The sequence below is a fragment of the Schistocerca nitens genome, chromosome 4, assembly GCF_023898315.1.
Source record: "Schistocerca nitens isolate TAMUIC-IGC-003100 chromosome 4, iqSchNite1.1, whole genome shotgun sequence".
Lineage (NCBI taxonomy): Eukaryota > Metazoa > Arthropoda > Insecta > Orthoptera > Acrididae > Schistocerca > Schistocerca nitens.
In genome coordinates this window covers 701,480,328-701,498,044 of record NC_064617.1, presented here as the reverse complement: position 1 = coordinate 701,498,044, position 17,717 = coordinate 701,480,328, and the positions used below count along the sequence as shown (strand labels likewise).

At 39.6% G+C, this 17,717-nt stretch overlaps 1 protein-coding gene across 2 annotated transcripts in view; it reads left to right on the top strand.

Annotated features, from left to right (window-relative positions):
• Positions 1 to 17,717, top strand: part of LOC126252070 (protein fuzzy) — a 163,902-nt gene that overhangs the window by 35,404 nt on the left and 110,781 nt on the right. For both annotated transcript variants that reach the window (XR_007545826.1, XM_049952917.1), the window contains exon 3: positions 7,443 to 7,590. Coding sequence is in view for 1 of the 2 variants with exons in the window: in XM_049952917.1 (XP_049808874.1) it covers positions 7,443 to 7,590 (148 nt within the window). In the remaining variant the exon portion in view is untranslated. The remainder of the gene's footprint in view (positions 1 to 7,442; positions 7,591 to 17,717) is intronic.

Genomic DNA, 17,717 nt, shown 5'->3' with positions numbered 1-17,717 from the left:
AGGGGAAGGGAGTGGGTCATGTTAATATACCAAAACGACGCAGATCTTTCATTCAGCCCAAGTATCAATATTCATGGGCAGTCAGAGATACAGTCGCTGTACAGGCAGCAAATTGTCACATGGCACTGTGAAGGGTGGGAGATGTGCAAGGTAAGCATGTCCCCTGGTATGATACCGCAAATAAATGCTATGAAAGGCAGAATTGCATTCACTCTTTCATGTTCCAAGAAGCTACAGTTATCATGCCATGTGGATAGCCAGAGTCTGACCTTGCTTGTTTCGTGTTCTTGATTTGGGATTACTCTCTGTACAGATTTATCACTCGATGACAGTTTTTGTGTTTCAGCGTGTGAAATCTCTCATTACTGATCATTTTGAACTGTCAGTTTGTTCCACTATTCTCTACACCACTGTCTGTTTGAATTACTGTGAACCTTATTTCTACCTGCTCCTGAATATTATAGAAAAATTTGTCCGTTGTGACCAAGCCCACTGATTGTAATCTTAGTGTTGAACATCTTCACCTATTTAACAACTTTACCTCATATTTGCCTATCTTGAGAGTCTGCTATCAGTCTTTGCACCATGTATTGATCATCTGCAAGTGTTCCTAAATTTCAAACCAGTTTTCTAATTAAGCAAACTTCTTGTTTGCAGTCCACAGCTCCTGGTCTAGGAGCTAGCGTTGCTGCCTCTGGGTCCTGGGGTCCCGAGTTCGTTTCCTGGCCGGGTTGGGGATTTTTCTCTTTCTGGTGACTGGGTGTTTGTGTTGTCCTCATCGTTTCATCATCATTATTTGTGAGAGTGTATACCGATGCCTCTTCTTTAGTCTTCTTCTTATTTATTGTTTATCCTGGCTTTTTGAGATCTCTTGTGAAGAGACACGATACAACACATTCAGCAGTGGCATGGGACAATCAATGAAGTTACACAAAGTTAGTAATTTAACTGTTGAAATCACCGGTTTATTGGCATTTCTGGAAATAAAATCACTCTCATACTCTCATGCGGTCAGCAAATTTCGTGTAACATTTTGTATGTGTAATGGGACTTATTATGTCGCAAATCATCCTAATGAATTAATTAATCTACATTACAGTGTTGCTAAGCAATGTGATCAACAAGGTGATATGTGTGTCAATTAAAACAGAACCTCAATATTTTGAATAAACTTTTGGTTCATTTTTTGTCAAAATCAGCACTTGTCTCAAAATTAATTTCCAACTTCATACATTAAGTCCAAACGAATTTGCAACTATTGTACACGATTCACTGGACTGCTTGATCACGCACTAGCACGTAACGTATTTCAAATCGAGCGCACAGGTTTCAGTTTTCCCTAATGGGCTAAATGACTCTTTTGTAATAACATGATGTGTCTATGTCATGTAAAGTCTGAATGAAACTGGATTTGTTTCCATTCGGGTCAAAATCACAAAAAATAAAATTCACCACGCAGTTCAGCAAACTGTATACGCGCACTTTTAGCACTCTAACTGATAACTCGTCTCAGAGTAAAAGCCGCACATATTAATTCATTTTTTTTCATACACACAAAATTCAAAACACCTTTACATTAAACAGATAAATTATGGCCTGCAATTACTAATTAACATTTCCCATCCTGAATAAACTTCAAAAAATTGTATTTCATAATCAATAAAATTTTATCACTTGAAAGAAACAATTAGTTTGCTAAAACAGATTCAGATTACAGTTAACTGTGTCTAGACGATGACGTCCCGAATCGATATGTGCTTGGAATGAACAAAATACCTGTACTGAAAAATACTGCCCATTGAGTAATTTACTGATTTTTATAACAAATTTGGTACCCCTTGCATCACTACAAGTGACTAGATTGGATTGTGAAAAGAAAATGGATGGTGCAAAAATTGGGACTTTTTGCAGGCGCTGATGACTGTGCAGTTGAGCACCCCACACGCCAAACATCATCATCATCATCATCATCACCACCACCATCATCCCCTTGTTAGCAAATGCATCCTCTGCCAGTAGCCTCTGAGAGCTACTGAAGTAATCAGTAAGATCATTTGTATTTATAGCAAACATTGTGATTTAGTCACTTTTTCTTGGGAAAAGCCAGATGTTGCTTTAATGCTGATGACATCATTCGATTGAGAATGACATATAACATACTTATTGTTCAGTCTGTGCCATGTATATTTATGTTTTTGGACTTCACAAATGATTGGTTCCTGCCATTCACAGCATTGGATAATATTGCCATTCACCACTTGATCACAATATTACTAGGCGGAAGGCACAGGAAGCTACTCCGTGAGCTTGTGTACCAGATGGTCTATGTTGAAATAATTTCGTGGTGGCTAATGGCAAAAACTAGTCATTTGTAGTGTATGAAAAATAAAAGTATTCACAGTTTTCAGTAAAAAAAACTGCAACAGAAACTCTAAAAATGAACATTACACCTTTTCAAACTTTATCTTCTTTTGACCAATCACATATCTTGTCAGATGGTGTGTAAGCAGCAGTTATCTGGCCATGTGGATAGCCAGAGTCTGACCTTACATGTTTATTGTTCTTGATTTGGGATTACTCAGTCAAGCTCTAGCTCCCAGACGATATACATCTACAGAGTGGCAAGTTAAGTGTTTATCTTTTTCTGTGTTTTCCTCGCAGTATAGTAATTACATTTTGTGCATGTTTTTCTGTTTAAGAGGTTCTATCTCGTGTTTTTGCAAGAGTGATTTCATTCAGTCTTAGTGCTATAGTTGCATACTGAACAGCCAGTTAAGAGGTGTAAATTCATTGTCTGTAGTGCAGTAGTTTGCTCATTTTTTGTTTTGTTTTGAAGGCAACTATCCATTTGTTTAGTAAGCCAGCCAGTCAGGCTCCAGCTTGTGGCTGATATACATTTATAGAGCAGCAATTTTAAATTTTGTACATTTATTAAATTTCATGCTTGTTTTTCTGTTTAAGGGGTTCAATTTTGCATTTTTGTAATGGCGATTTAATTCAATCTGTAGCACAATAATTGCTCACTAAACAGCTATTTACATAGCTCATTAACACAAAATTGTCCATTGATGACACATCAGGAGGGTAGCAAGTTGCATATCTAAGATTCTGTCTGTTTTTATAGGTTACTTCTTCAGTTAGTTGTGCTAGGATGGTTAGGGTGTGTGCATGCTGTGTGCGGACGCAGGAGGAGCTGGCTGCAGTTTGTATATAGCTGAATGCATTTTTGGTTAGGTCAGTCACCTTCAGGCTGCAGCCTTGAATGTAGTAGTAGAGGAAATTCTGGCGCATCACATGGGACACCTCAGGTGTTGCTTGTTTTGCCCACGAGGTCTGCTCCTCAGGCACCTCTTAATCTACCCGATGCAGTGGATCTGCCCTCACAACAGTGAGTGGGAGGTGGTAACACATTTGCGTCACACGAGGCAGAGGGCCAATGTGGGGACTGTCCGCCTAGCCTCGCTCATTTACCTTGAGAGTGGACAGGTGGTCACTCCTTCAGTAGGCACATTGGGGGAGAGGTTTACTATTTATTGGAAACTGGAATGTTAGGTGCATTGTGGAGTCCCTTAGGCAGATAGCATTCAGGGCTGGAAAGAAAGCCAATTGGCACTTGGTAAGTCTGCCAGGAGGCCTCATCCGAGACGTGGATGCAGCCTTGTGTGCGGCTGTCGAGCATGCTGGTGCAGTTGTCTGCAGCTTATGGCTCATGTCGACACCAATGGTGCCTGTTCTGTGGGTTCTGATGCCATCCTCAGTTCATACAAGCAGCTGCCAGAGGTGGTGAAGACTGCTGGCCTCATGCATGGGATGCAAGCAGAGCTTGCAATTTGCAGCATTGTTCACAGAGTTGATTGGGATCCTTTGGTTTGGAGTCAAGCAGAGGTCTCATCCAAAGGCTTTGTTGACTCTGTGATGGGCTTGACTGCAGATTTCTACATTTGCATTATCGTGTGGTGATTTGTAGGACTCCCTTCAATAGGTCAGGGATGCACTACACAAAGGAAGCAGCTACTTGGATAGTAGAGTACTTGTGGAGTGTGTACGAGGTTTTTTTAGGCTAGACAGTAGTTCAAGGTGTTCTGATGAACACTCGCCAGTTGATATGCGGCGTTCAGAGTAAAGGCATTTCAGCTTCCAAAATTGTATCAGTAAACTGTCAAAGTATCCGTGGTAAAGTTCCTGAATTTACTGTCCTCCAGGAAGGTTCTCATGTTCAAATTATTCTTGGCACCAAGAACTGGCTGAAACCCAAAGTCGAGAGAGCTGACATATTTAGCAAGTTCTTGAGTGTATATAGGAAAGACAGATTAGAGTCTATAGGAGGGAGAGTGTTTATTGCAGTTGACAAAAATATTGTCTTTATTGAGGTCGAAATTGAATGTGACAGTGAATTAACTGATCGTGTATAACAAGTGTAGGTGAAACCAAGTTAATTGTTGGTTGTTTTTATCAGCCACCTGATTCCACTGTGACAGTTCTAGAGACATTCAAAGAAAGTCCACTGTCAATAGTGTTAAAATACCCAGGTCATGAAACAATAGTTGGAGGGGACTTTAACCTACCAAGTATAAACTGGGCCACACACAATAGAAATATCTTAGATCTTGTAGCTACAAATAGGCTGGACCTTATTGACAATGTCAGTGTAGAAACAGGGATTAGCAGTCATGATGTTATTATAGCAACTATGATTATGAAAGTTTAAAAAAATCAGTCAAAAAGGCTAGCAGAGTGTTTCTGCTAGATAGAGCAGTTGTTAGCATGTCACTAAGACAGTGCATTGACATCACTAGGTTCCAATAAGATGGATATAGAGGAATTATGGGCAAAGTTTAAGCAAATTGTAAATCGTAGTCTGGAGAGTTATGTGTCTAGTAAGTGGACAAAGGATGTAAAATACCCACCATGGTTTAATAATGAAAATTGGAAGATGCTGAGGAAGCAGAGGGTGTTTGAAAATGAATGCACAAATGATGACAAGCAAAGGTTCTTAGAGATTTGTGTATCTGTGAAAAGATCTATGTGTGAACCATATGACGACGACCACCATCACACCTTAGCAAAAGATCTGACAGAGAACCCAAGAAAATTCTGGTCCTACGTAAAAAACACTAAGCGGGTCTAAGGCATCAGTTCAGTCCCTTATTGACCAGTCTGGTATGGCAGTTGAAGATAGCAAAATGGAACCTGAAATTTTAAATTTCCCATTCAAGAAATCATTCACAAAGGAGAATCATACAAACATAAGCAAAACAGAAGCTGAAGTTTTAAATTTCATGTTCAAGAAATCATTAACACAGGAGAATCGTTCAAACATATCATTATTGGACCATTGGACAGACTCTCATATTGATGACATAGTAATGAGCAGCTATGGTGTACAGAAACAGCTTGAAAGCAAATAAATCTCGAAGTCCGTATGGAATCCCAGTTCAATTTTACAAAGGGTACTCTATGGCATTGGCCCTTAGGTAGCTTGCATTTATTGTGAATCTCTGACCTGGCACAGAGTCTCAAGCAACTGGAAAAAAGTACAGGTGTCTACAGTATATAAGAAGGGTAAGAGAACAGATCTGCAAAATTGCAGACCAGTGTCCCAAACTTTGACTTGCTGCAGAATCCTTGAGCGTATTCTCAGTTCAAATGTAATAAACTTTCTTGAGGCTGAGAAGCTTTTGTCCACAAATCAGCATGGTTTCAGAAAGCATCACTCGTGCGAAGCTCAACTTGCCCTTTTGTCACATGATATACTTAGAAGTATGAGTGAAGGGGAACCGGCAGATTCCATATTTCTAGATGTCCAGAAAGCATTTGACATGGTGCTCCATTGCAGGCTGTTAACAAAGGTACAAGCATGTAGAATAAGTTCACAGATATGTGAGTGGCTCAAAGACTTCTTAAGTAATAGAACCCAGTATGTTGTCCTCAATGGCAAGTGTTCATCAGAGATAAGAGTATCGCTAGGAGTGCCCCAGGGAAGTGTGATAGGACCACTGATGAAATGATTTGGTGGACAGAGTGGGCAGCAATCTGTGGTTGTTTGCTGATGTTGCTGTGGTGTATGGTGAGATATTGAAGTTGAGTGACTGTAGAAAGATGCAAGATGACTTAAACAAAATTTCTAGTTGGTGTGATTTGATGGCAGCTAGCTTTAAATGTAGGAAACTGTAAGTTAATGTGGATGAGTAGAAAGAACAAACCTGTAATGTTCGGTTACTAGTGTCTTGCTTGACACAGTTAAGTTGTTTAAATATTTGGGTGTAACGTTGCAAGCCAATATGAAATGGGAAGGAGCATTTGAAAACTGTGGTAGCGAAGGCGAATGGTCGACTTCAGTTTATTGAGAGAATTTTAGGAAAGAGTGGTTCGCCTGTAAAGGAAACCGCTTATAGGGCACTAGTGTGACCTATTCTTGAGTACTGCACAAGTGTTTGGGATCCTTACCAGTTTAGATTGAAGGAAGACATTGAAGCTGTTCATGGGTGGGCTGCTAGATTCGTTAGCAGTAGGTTGGAGCAAAATGTAAGTGTTATGGAGATGCTTTTGGAACTCAAATTGGAATCCCTGGAGGGAAGACTATGTTCTTTTCAATAAACACTATTGAGAAAATTTAGAGAACTGGCATTTGAAGCTGACTGCCAAACGATTCTATTGCCACCAACATTCATTATGAAGATAATATTTGAGAAATTAGGGCTCATATGGATGCATATAGACAGCTGTTTTTCCATTGCACTATTTGCGAGTGGAACAGGAAAGGAAATGACAAGTAGTAGTACAAGGTACTGTCCGCCACACACTGTGTGGTGGCTTGCGGAGTATCGATGTAGGTGTAGAAGCAAGCATTTTCTTTACCAGCCAAAGGTGTGGAACCTTATTTAACGCTGTCTGGAAAATGAATGACATGGCATGAAGTATTGGAGGCTTAGTGGTCACATGAACAAAGACAGTGAGCTTGAGTTACACAAGAGTGATGTTTATAGAATCTGTGTTGGTTCTTGTCTCCAAAATGTAATTCATGAACAGGGTTAAAGCCCCAGTTTCATGTTCCATAATTTTACAGTAAATGTGAATAAGTGGTCAATAGTTCTGTACATTGCCCTCTTTTACCTTCTTAAAAATGTGGGACAACCTGTCCATTTCTCCACTTGGATGCGTTCCCCCATTCCTCAAGAGCCCCACAGCCACAGTACATTGTTGGTAGAAGAGGGGGTGGTCTGTGCACAGGATTAACGGTATAATCTGACAGATACTCTGAGATATTCAGTGACTTTCATCTGTTAAGTGATTTTATTAAATGACTTTTTAAAATGGTGTATTAATGTAATTTCCTTTATGATACCATTTTTGATGAATATGAAATAAGATTTTAGAAATATTGATCTAAGTACTTCATTATCTCACTGAAAAATGAAAGAGTATCTGCATTTTTATTTCAGTGTCATCCTCATAGCAGCAGCACATGGTGCAAGTGAAGATCTCTTACAGAAATTGCTTTCCCTGGTGCATAGTACAATGATTTTTACAGTTGGCGCAGAGGAGATAAAGTCACCACGTAATATTGAAAGACTGAAGAAGGACCTGAGGGTATGCATGATGCTTATCACATTTTTATTGAGAAGTAGTCTTACTTCACAGCCTTTCACAGAGGTAGGGTTCTAAATAACTCCCATTGTGTCCCTAGGTAAAGAACATCATATCAAGAAGCTTGCCTCTCCCCCCTCTCTGCACAGAGAAGTTTTGCTATTCACCTAACTTTTGCAATAAGCTTATCTGTACGTATGAGAGAGAGAGAGAGAGAGAGAGAGAGAGAGAGAGAGAGAGAGAGAGAGAGAGAATGAATTTGCCTATGCGCTACTTTTAATATGTGAATGGATGCCACCCTAATTTCTGTACATTCTTTACAGTTGTTAATTTCCATTATTTGAAGCTAAAAGGATCTTTAGCAGTATCCTTTAATGCCAAGAAAATTTGATTGAAAGTGTGAAGCACAGTCCAAGTTACAGATTTTTCGTCCATGCTAGAATAGTGTAGCAAATATTTGGCCTCGACTAAACCCACTGTCATGCCAACATCCATTGGTTAAGCACAATCGCTTTGTTATCCTCCTCCTACTCTTCTTCCTACTCCTACTTCTGTAGCCGTGGGTTTATTTATGCCTGTCATTTATCAGAGTAATGTAAATAAGTACTGTTTGTAGAGGAGTAGATCTGCCCAGGGTCAGATAAGATAAAATATCATAAACTTATTTTTTTTTAAAAAATCATTGTCTTATCCATACCTAATATATTGCTTGAATTAACCTAACACAACACAACAGCATAAAAAATTTAAAATTTTTCACAAAATTGACCTTTATCATTATAGGAAGCAATGAATACGAGAAGAAATTGCCAAAAACTAAACAATCAACTATTTTAAGGAGGTGGTTTCACTTTTGAATATAATTTTAAATTTTTTTCACAAAAATAATCCTTATTATCGTAGTAAGCAACAAATATAAGGAGAAATTGGCAAAAAGTAAACAATCTGTTGTTTTAAAGAGGTGGTTTCACTTTACAACTGCTGGGACATACAGTTTTCTACCATCCATCATTTCATGACAGATATTTTAAAGCTGTTACACATTTTTCCTTGACACAGTTTCACATCACTAAACTTCCATGGACTCATAATGCCTAGAACAGATTATAGTTGTAAGTAACAAGCAAAAATAGGCCTAAAATTCAATAAATTTATATCAAAAGTACATAATGCTGCAGTGGTTTTGTTTTATGAAAGCATGTCTGTGTTGAATCCCTCTGTGATCACACTTTGTTGCTTGGGATCACATTCAAATTTCATTGAATGATTTTGAATGGTACCTGGTTGTTCCACTCTGTACAAAAGCAAAAATTGTGGTTGCACTGCACCCCAAAGGGGTCAGGTCATGTTCAGTGTTGTTGGAGCCCCACAATGTCCTTAGAGTAAGGTTGAATCATCCAGCAGGTGTCAGCAGTACCGAATGTTGTCGAACATTGTCCTGTTGCTTATCACTCTACGAGCTGTCGTTTTTGACAGCAAAATGTGTGGAAATCAATGCCCCAAGGGAAAAGGTGTTTTCATTGACGCTCTATATGCCACCCCCTGAGGGCTTTTTGTGTTGGTTCTGAGTGGCAGTGTGCCAGGAATGTTTTTCCTGGATCACCCATAAGGAAACCACTTGATTTTGATGCTGGGTGTCATGATTATGACCTCCATCACAGAGTTATCATAAGAAGATGTGAGATATGGGTGAGAGTGTGACAACCTGTATGTTGTATGACACATCTACGATTTCATTGGGTAGAATTGTGAAATTTGGTGCCAATATGACATCTTTAACTCACCTTACATCTCACATGCACTTATGTTCTGTGGCCTGTTTCCTGCATGTGTCACCACCTTGCTGTTTGATGTGTTAACAAGCCTGAGGGTTATGCCACAGGGCTCCATGCCTTTGCACCATTACAGAGAAAGGCTGTAGGCATCTTTGAGCCAAATGTCAAACTTATGCATCACAGCAGGAGACAATTACAGGGTTTCAAAAAAGTGATACTTTGTAGGCATATTGTATTACAATTTTATTACTGTACTCGATTCACAAAATACTACTACCAGCACCAGCACCACCACCATCACCACCACCACTGATACTACTATTAATAATAATAAGTAATTTTAATGACCTGCTCCATTGCAGAAATTTTTTTGCCTGACATTCCAGTAAAGCTGTTGCAGTTTCAAAGACTCTGTATGAAAATTTTAGTTGTTGGGTAACCATACAATTTACTGTCATGACAGACCGTCAAGTGTAAATTATGATTACTTTTACAGCTATATCCCTACTCTCAAACCACTGTGAAGTGTGTGGTAGGGGGTACATCCCATTTTACAGTTATTAGAGCTTTTCCCCATTCCATTCAAGTATGGAGCCCAGGAAAAATGATTGCTTAAACACCTCTGTGCATACTGTGATTAGTCTCACCTTGTCTTTGCAATCCATTGGGATTGATGCATGGGAAGTTGTAGTATATTCCTACATTCATCTGTTGAAGTTGGTCCTAGAAATTTTCTAAGTAGGCTTTCACTGCATAGGTGGGTCTGTATTCAAGCGTCTGCCAGTTCAGTTCTTTCATCATCTTAATGACACTCTTCCATGGAGCTGACAGACCAGTGGCCAATTGTGCTATCATTCTTTGTATCCACTAAATATCCACTATTAGTCCTGTTTGGTATGGGTCCCACACACTTGAGCAGTATTCTAGATGTGTACCAAAATTGATTTGTATGCTATCTCCTTTGTAGGTAGATTGCATTTCCCTAGGACTATATCAGTGAACGGCAGTCGCCTGCGTTACATGCCACTGACATTGTGTTATCACTCCATTCCATTTCTCAACAAATTGTTACACTCAGATATTGTCTGAGTTAACCAATTCCACTGTGACTTATTGGTATTGTAACCAGAAGATAATACATTGTACTATTTTCTGAACAATTTTAAATTTGGAACATTTCATCCAAGTTGCTAATCTTTGTACCATTTTAAAAACTTAACAAGATCAGAATGAATATTTGTGCAGCTTTTTTCAAATGATATGTCATTATAGATAATTACATTCTCTGCATCTAAGGTTCCTATTAATATTGTCTGAAAGGTCATTAATAAACACTCAGCATGAACTGAGAGTCCCAATGCACATTCCTGGGGCACATCTGAAGCTACTTCTACATTTGTCAATGACTGTCAATCCAAGACAACATGATATGTCCTGATCACCAAAAGATACTCAGTTTAGTCTCTAATCAGCTAGAGACAAGGGTGTTTCCAGGAGTTCCGCAGGGAAGTTGTAATAAGATCACTATTATTCTCTATCTTCAAAAATGATCTGATGGCAGGATGAGCAGCAATCTGCAGCTATTTGCTGATGAATGGAAAAGCATCCCGTAATGTTTTAATACAGAATTAGAAGTGTGCTGAGTGTGGTTCATCTGTAAAGGAGATCACAAGTAGAATGCTAGTATGATACATTCTTGAGGATTGCACAAGTGTTTGGTATCCCTACCAGCTCAATTGAAGGAAGACATTGAAGCAGTCCAGAGTCAGGCTGCTAGATTTGTTACTGGTAGGTTATACAAAGTGAGGCTGCAAGATAGGTTCTAGCAATGCACAAGTTTTACGGAGATACTTCGGGAAATCAAATCGGAATCCCTGGAGGGAAGGTGATGTTTTTTTTTTTGTGGAACACTATTGAGAACTGGCATTTGAAGCTGACTGCGGAATGATTCTACTGCTGCCAATGTACATTTTGCATAAAGATAAAAAAGGTAATATAAGAGAAATTAGGGCTCATAATCGACACATATAGAGAGTTGTTTCTTCATCACTCTGTTTGCGAGTGGAACAAGAGTAGTGTACAAGGTACCCTCTACCATGCACCATGTGGTGGCTTTCAGAGTACGTCTGTGAATGAATGTGTACCACTTACGATGCTACTTTTGATAATAAATGTATATGTCTATATCTACATCTGCACCTACATCCATTCTCTGCAGACAACTGTGAAGTGCATAGCAGAGGGCAGTTTCCATCACACCAGATATATCTTCGTCCCATTCCATTCATGTATGGAACTAGACACCTCATTATGTTTGAACTCAGAATATGTTCTAAGATTTGACAAGAGATGGATGTCAATGATAGTGCGTGGCAGTTTTGTGATTGCTTCTGCTGCGCTTCTCCTAAATGGATGTGATTTGTGCTTTCTTTCAACTGCTGTGTGCAGTTATTTTGTTCGAGAGATCATTGATGTATTATGGTTAAAACACAGACTACCTCAGCTGCAAGTTTGGTATAGATAGGGATTTCATGAAGCCATGGAGCTTTGTCAAGTTTTAACAATTTCAGCTGCATCTCAATGCCACTGACACTAATATCTATTTCACTCAGCTTTGCAATGGCACAAGAATCAAATTAGGGGATTACCCATGGATCTTTCATTGTAAAAGAACATTTGAAAAATGAGTTAAGCATTTCTGCTTTTACTTTGCTACACTCAGTTTCAGTTTCCTATCTCATTTGTGGGTGTCTGGGCAACTTTGGTGCACTAACAGCTTTAACACATCTACAGAATTTCTTCAAGTTTTGTGGAAAATCTTTCGATAATATTCTGCTACAATATTCATTGACGGCTTCACATACTGCCCTCTTAACAGCCAAATGGGTTTTACTCAGCATCTCTCTATCTATAATCCTATGCTTTGCTTTAGTTCACAGTAGTGTCTGTTTTTTTAGAAGTTTCTTCACAGTGGCTATATGCCATAGAAGGATCCTCCCACCATGAGCAGTTGTAGTAGGAACATATCTATCCAGTGCCTGGTCAACTATTATTTTAAACTTGGACCATAGTTCCTTTACAAGCTTCTGTCCAGGGCTAAATGTTTTAAGTTCCTTGTTGAGAAATGACACTATTGTGTCTTTATCTAGTCTGCTGAAAATATAAATCTGTTTGTTTTAGTTGCACTTCTTACTTTGGTAATCATTGTATCTACAACTGCCTCATGGTCACTGATGCCAGTTTCAGTGTGAACAGTCTCAAATATGTCAAGTCTTGTGTGTTACCATTAGTTCCAATATATTTCCACCATGAGTGGGATTCTGAACTATCTGTTCTTGGTAGTTTTCAGAGAAGGTATCCAACATTGTTTCGCAAGATGTCTTTGTCACACCCACCACTAACAAAACTGTAATTATCCCAGTTGATTGTTGGTGAATTACAGTGTGATTGGGGAACTAACACATTAATGAACTGAGATTTTGTCTCAAATTTACAATGACATCAGTAGATGAGTCTGATTGTCAATAGAATAATCCAATTATAAGTTTATGATCACCCCAAATACTGAGTTTTGCCCAAACAGTCTTGAATGTATCTGCAGTTTTGAGTCTCATGTGACAAATACATTGCCTCCATTTGGCATTAGCATTTCCTTTCATTATACACTTAAATTTTATCCCAAGATCTCACTGCTGTCAGTGTCAGGTTATAACCAGGCTTCTGTACCTAGTGTTGTGTGAACTTCACTGCTTTTTAGGAGTGTTTCAAACTTGACACTTTGTTGCAAATGCTTTTTCAAGGATTTTAATACTCTTTCTTGTGTGTGTGTGTGTGTGTGTGTGTGTGTGTGTGTGTGTGTGTGTGTGTGTGTGTGTGGGAGGGGGGGACATTTCTTTGAATGTTACTTGGTGACTTCTGTATCTCCTACAGCTATCATTATCTGGACTGAACAGTGTGTCGCCTAATCCAAAAATCACATGTGTAAGTCCCTCACTCTTTCAGCTACCTGGATAGCAATTTCTGATGATGTGTAGTGCACACCTGACTTATTTAGGGGTGCCCTGTCCACTCAACTCAGAACCAGGGGACCGTGACCTGTTTTGGGGCAATGCTGGAGACTTCGAGCTTCATTGAAACTCCATGGGCAAGGCTGTCATTCTCAACCTTCTCTACCAGTCACTGGAATGATCAAAGTATGACCTAGGAGCCTAGAAAACAGACACATCAGTCCCAATGTGCGCCCTGTTCCAACAATGGCTGCTAGAATAGCCTCTGCATCATGTTCAATAATGTTCCCAGGGGCATACACTGAGTGTACATGGGGTCCCTTCTCAAACCACCTTGGCATTTCCGAAAGGGTACCATTATTAGCCACGTGTTTGAACTGCTGACAATTAATAGAACCCTGCTCTTTTGCATTTGCCATCCCTTGACATGAGACACAGCACTTTCCCAGTAGTTGAAGTGAGCCTCACTGGGTTAGTTTCAATGGAACACAACACTTGAACTTGTTGGTTAGAGGGATGGGTGTAACATCCTGAACCCTCCCTGGTCCCTCTCTCCACTTTACAGGATACCTGAACCTACCACTGTCATGACACAATCAAGTGGAAGAGTAGAGAGATCCTATACTTGCTGTAGCAGAAGCAGTATCCACAGGAGACGATAGTACTTGAGGTATGTTTGACATCCGTGGTACATGACTCTCAGAAGCCCTCCCCATCACAGCAGCTTTCAACTCCATGAGACTAGTCATGATGATTTCCTGCAGCCTTCGAACAGCAACTAAATCATCCTGTACCTGAGAACAGCATATGCAGTAGGGCTGAATAGAATTCGCAGTTTGTAGGTTAGCGAAATGTGCCATTCCTCACTGGACATGGGCTGCTTTTACTGGAATCACATGGTGAACCATTAGTGGAACATCCCTGTTTACAGTAATCCTTCATTTATTTTGGTATAGAGCTAGGATTCCAACAGGTGGAAAGCTGTTGCCCCTCAATAACATAGTTGACTGCAGATGCACTGCATTCTGATGTCAGCAACTGCTGGTCTGGTAAACAGGCATTGGTGTCGGTGAAGCTGCCACCAATGTGTGTCAAGTGCAGTTCCTGGCAGCCTGGCTATCTTATGGTTGCTGTGTACCACACTGGGAAGGATGGTGTTTAAACCGTAGTGCCCAGTATGACCAGAGTCGAAATGTATGCCCACACTGGGTGGTGATCAGCACCAGTGAGGGCCCAAATAAATCATTGAACAGCAACAGAGAGAGACTAGGCAGCCCCTAGCCCAGGCTTGAACATTTGACATAATAGGGAGGTAGTCACTGGCAGAAGATAGTCGCACAGCAGGTGACCCATCAGTACGAAGGTGCCAAGTTGTCTGCATATGGTCCCCTGTTCAGACAGATGCCTGCAGCTGGTTTAGTTGAAGTCCTTGGAAAGTGACTGGATACTTCATCTGGAATGCAGTGGTCTTCAGCTCGATGTTAAGAACTGATGAAGATGGTTGTGTTCGGCATCATGTACACACCCCCATACAGAGAGTTTAGTTGAGCATCTGAGAACATCTGCGAGTGAGGGTCTGATTTGGGTGGGGGAGTACTATTTATGAGTGCCTGCTGGCCAGGACTTTTCTGCCAGCAGCAGCCCTACCCTGGATGCTGCTTGTCTATATTGGTGATGACTTTATTTGTTCTGATTTTCTTGTTTAGCCAGTTCCTGCAGGAGCCTGGCTGGAGGTGTAATATTGCCCAACTTCATCCTTCAGATGTGCTGGCTAGCTTCTTTCACTTCATCAGCTTCCTGAATAAGCACTGTTTCATTCTGAATATGCTTTCTTGTGAAACAGTATCTAGACTTCACGCTGACACTTGCTTCCCTCTGTGTGACATTGTTTTGATGAGCTTCACAGGAGCAGATCATTTAGCCAATGGAGTCATTATACAACACTCCACTGCCCTAGAAGAAATCTGGTCTCCAGATTGTGACCTGTTTACATCTCTGGACAACAAATACTCATATCGTAACAAATTTTTCTTAAGTTGACGTAAAAACACAGAGTTTTCCAGTGCCCCATTCTCTAATTCTTAGCACGAACCACATGGTTCATTAGCTGTTTCTTAATCTAAACATTATAAAATAGTGTTAGCCCTGTCTGTTGACAACTGTGCACTGGCAACTCGATACCTGCTTTTTCCGCTTGAAGTAGACACAGATTACACAAAGCAGGATCATAACCACAGTAGTACCAGAAACTGAGATACTAATTGTCATAATCCTGTATCACTGCTCAGTTTTGTACTGCCAAATATGCTGGAACATTTGCTCAGCAGTAATATGACCTTTCTGCGTGGCTATCAATTCAACCAGCGAAAGGAGGAGGTCTGGTTTTAGAGTATTACTTAAGTCGGTTGTGTTCTGAGTCCGCAACACATCAAATGGCTTTCTCAGCCAGCACAAAGAGTACTCTGTCAGATTCAGTATAAGTGTTCTCTGTCATAGTGCCACCTGGGAGAAAGTAATCCATATCACTGCCCCTCCCCCTTCTGCAAGGCTGGAAGTACATGGTTAATCATTACAAAGTGTATCCCTCTACATTATAATGCCCCTATTCCAGTTATACACAATACTGTTTACCACTCCCATTACAAGAAGTAGTAACAATGAATGTAAAATTAATTACAGTATACTAACAAATTGTAACAACTCATTTAAATCAGGACACTGGTGTAGCCATAACATGCTTTATCATGAATCTATTCTATGTGCTTTGCAACACTCTATACACACTGGCACGACTTGAGTGTGTACGGCACCTCACATGATTACTATATGCTGGCTTGTGTCTCCTTGCTTATCTATTTAGCTTTTACTTTCATCCTAGGTAAACACACTGACACTTGTGGTAACAGTTGCAATGAATAAGAAGATTACCTAGATGTGTATCATTCTCTGAGATGCCATTCATCAAGGGAAAAATATGCATATCACTGATTTTTAAGCCCTGTGAGTGGTAATGTTTCGGATTCCCACGAGTGTTATAATGTTAACCATCTGTTAATAAACTATGTTTTTGATTTCTCAGACTGGACTGCCTCAGTTGTGCTAGTGCTGAATTTCGAGTATATTGCACTAACAGTGAGTATAGGACAGGCTTTAAAGTGTGACTACTCACATGGGTGGAGCCATATGAACCTGAGTAACTGTTCATCAGTCATGTCATTGAGGTCCTTCTTCTCAACATCAGTACACCCAAATGTAGGAACCAAGAATTCACTCACAAACATGTAATTGGTATTCACCCTTAACTTGTTTTAATAGTACCTTGATCCATGCCATTTATGTTCTATACCACTTTCTTACTTCCTCCTTTTTTCTACTGACATTTTTTTGGAATGCGTGTGTATGGATGTACCATTACTAACCAAACAGAAAACACTTTTGAGTCTTAGTCTACATCTTCCTATTTTGTGTTTGTGGAAGATTTTGATCTGGTTCAGTTCTACCAGATCCTTCAAAGTTTCTTAGATGTTGGATAAAAATCAGTTAATTTTGTTTCTAATTTGATTTTCTCTTTTAAATGTCTTCCTTTTTTTCATTTTTCAGGATAAAATCTGAACCCTTATAGGATCACTATGTTGTCCATCCATCTGTCTCTCTTCTCTCTGACTGTCAAGAAGCCTTTTTCCCAGGAAAGGGTGGGTGTATCAAGTTCAAATTTGTCATATGTGAAGGTCAACAGGTCCTTGGCAGTGTGCAACTTTTAAGCTTCTAAGTCAATGCAGTCAAAAGATATCACCACTTATGTCATGTATTTTGATACTCTCAGTCTCGTTTATAGGGAATGTCTTATTGATGTAGAACAACAAAATTTGTCAAGAAGCGAGGTTTCACAGTATAAGTAAAGGAAAAAAATCCAAATCTTTTTTCCTGTAATTGTATTACATAAAAAGTATCTTTTTTGCTATTAGAACTTACGTAGCATTTGTCGTCTGTCAAAAGTGTGATAGAAAAATATTACTGCATGCAAACATAAAATGTAAATTGTAGTCATATTCTAGTAAGTAAATAAAAATATTTTATTGAATCTTCTCTTTCTACATACATAAACTGAAGTTACCTGCTTGCTTCTTTTCATCTGTGTGGGTCAGTCTCAGGAACAACTGTAGAGGTTTTGATAAGGTTTGGAATTCCCAGGACCGATGACTGATCTCTTGCCAGTATTGACATCAATAATAGACTAAAATTGCCGAGATTCTCGATTTCAGGTTTTATTTGTGTGTGTGTGTGTGTGTGTGTGTGTGTGAGAGAGAGAGAGAGAGAGAGAGAGAGAGAGAGAGAGAGAGAGTATTTT